At 53.0% G+C, this 1568-nt stretch overlaps 1 protein-coding gene across 1 annotated transcript in view; it reads left to right on the top strand.

Moving 5' to 3' along the window:
* The first annotated feature begins 287 nt into the window (after positions 1 to 287).
* LOC104169140 (uridine phosphorylase 2-like) overlaps positions 288 to 1568 on the top strand; it is a 7015-nt gene continuing 5734 nt past the window's right edge. The window contains exons 1-2 of the mRNA XM_009709962.1: positions 288 to 313; positions 893 to 1085. Coding sequence (XP_009708264.1) covers positions 288 to 313; positions 893 to 1085 — 219 coding nt within the window. The remainder of the gene's footprint in view (positions 314 to 892; positions 1086 to 1568) is intronic.

Genomic DNA, 1568 nt, shown 5'->3' with positions numbered 1-1568 from the left:
CGAGGTTAACGGCGACACACCTGCCAAAACAGCCAACGTGGGATGGACCGCGGCGCCGGCCGGCGGAGGAACCTCCGGCACCTGACGGGGCAAAGGGGAGCGGGTGGAGGGGGCCCGGCCGCTGTTGATCTTGGGAGCCGCACAAAGCCGGAGAGGGTGTTTAACCCCCTGCAGAGCCCCTTAAAACCTCTTCTGAGCTCCGAAACCCAACAGCTGAAGAAATAGCGGGGTGTTTTCCTTGCCTTTTCTGCAGAGTATCGCTTTCAGCTGACTCTGGTAGAGCCGCTATGGCCGAAACAACAGGTTACTCCGGGTGAGTAACGGGGGAGGGCTTGAGTTTGTTTTCATAAGACAAGAACAATGTTCTCTGGGTTTTGTTTAAGCCTTCATTATAAAATTGACCTGTATTGTTAGTTAGTTGCTTTCTAGCTATTAGAGCAGGTGGAAAGGGAAGGCAAACTGGCCTCCTGCTGTCTGCCGAATCTGAATTTAATTTGCACTTGTACTACTAGGCAGTTATTTGGGACAATATAAATATAAAATCCTGATTTGCTAAGAGCTTAATAAGGTGTCACACACAAAATAGCACAGTACATTACCTGACAGATACTTCTGGCAGAATTATATGAAAGAGCGAGCTAAGGTTGCCGTTAACAAAATTGAGGATAAATACTGAGAAACATTTTTTGCTAAATAACACCGACATAATAGAAGAGATGTTGAAGAGGTTACCAGTAGCGACGGATGTAAGAAAGAGGACAGCTCGTGTGACAGCAGGGCTCTGACAGAAAGGCAGCCACCCCGGACGCCACGCAGAGCTGGCTCGTCCCTGTCCCTGTCCCACCCCTGCCCTGACCCCAGGGCCGTGTGTGCCCCTCATGGGGCTCCCAAGGCCACCCCACGCCCCGTCCCCAATCCTGCGGGCACTGCCCGGTGTCCCGACCAGTCTTCGCCCCATCTCCCCACAGCAGTGGGTTGTCCACATTAAAAACCCGCACTTGGACTTGATGGAGGAGGACCTTCTGTACCACTTGCACTTGGGAACAAAGACGCACAACCTGCCGGCAATGTTTGGGGACATAAAGGTAAATAGCGGGTGCAAAAGCAAGGCAGCAGCTGCCAGCCCCGTAGGGCTCTCCAGCCCCTTGTCCCACAGCTCTGCCATCCCATGCTGGGGCCTCGCTGATGCGGATGTCGGGTGCGCCCGCTGGGGACAGGGCCCGGCTGCTTGGCAAAGGGACTCAGCGACCCGGGGCAGCCCGGGCAGGGAGGTCGTCCATCTTTGCTTGTTTTGGGCAGAAATCCCAATAAAAAAAATTATCCTTTTAACTACCTGTAGGTCTGTAAAACCTGATTTTATATTGGCCCCCATGTTGGAGGACAGATGGAGGAAGCATTTGTCCAAAGCATCTGATCATCATCTACTGGAGACAAGGGGAAAAGGATGTCATATTTTTGGCTGAGACCTGCTGTCAAAACCAGCCTGTCACGACTGCATCCTCTTCCATTTTAAATCAGAGCATTTCCCCAGCAGCACAGGGGAAGCACCGCAGTGCCCCCGGGCTGGG

This window comes from Cariama cristata, unplaced genomic scaffold (assembly GCF_000690535.1).
Source record: "Cariama cristata isolate BGI_N322 unplaced genomic scaffold, ASM69053v1 scaffold26691, whole genome shotgun sequence".
NCBI lineage: Eukaryota > Metazoa > Chordata > Aves > Cariamiformes > Cariamidae > Cariama > Cariama cristata.
Note: the sequence above shows the minus strand (reverse complement) of the source record. Positions and strands in the feature narration are given on the sequence as shown.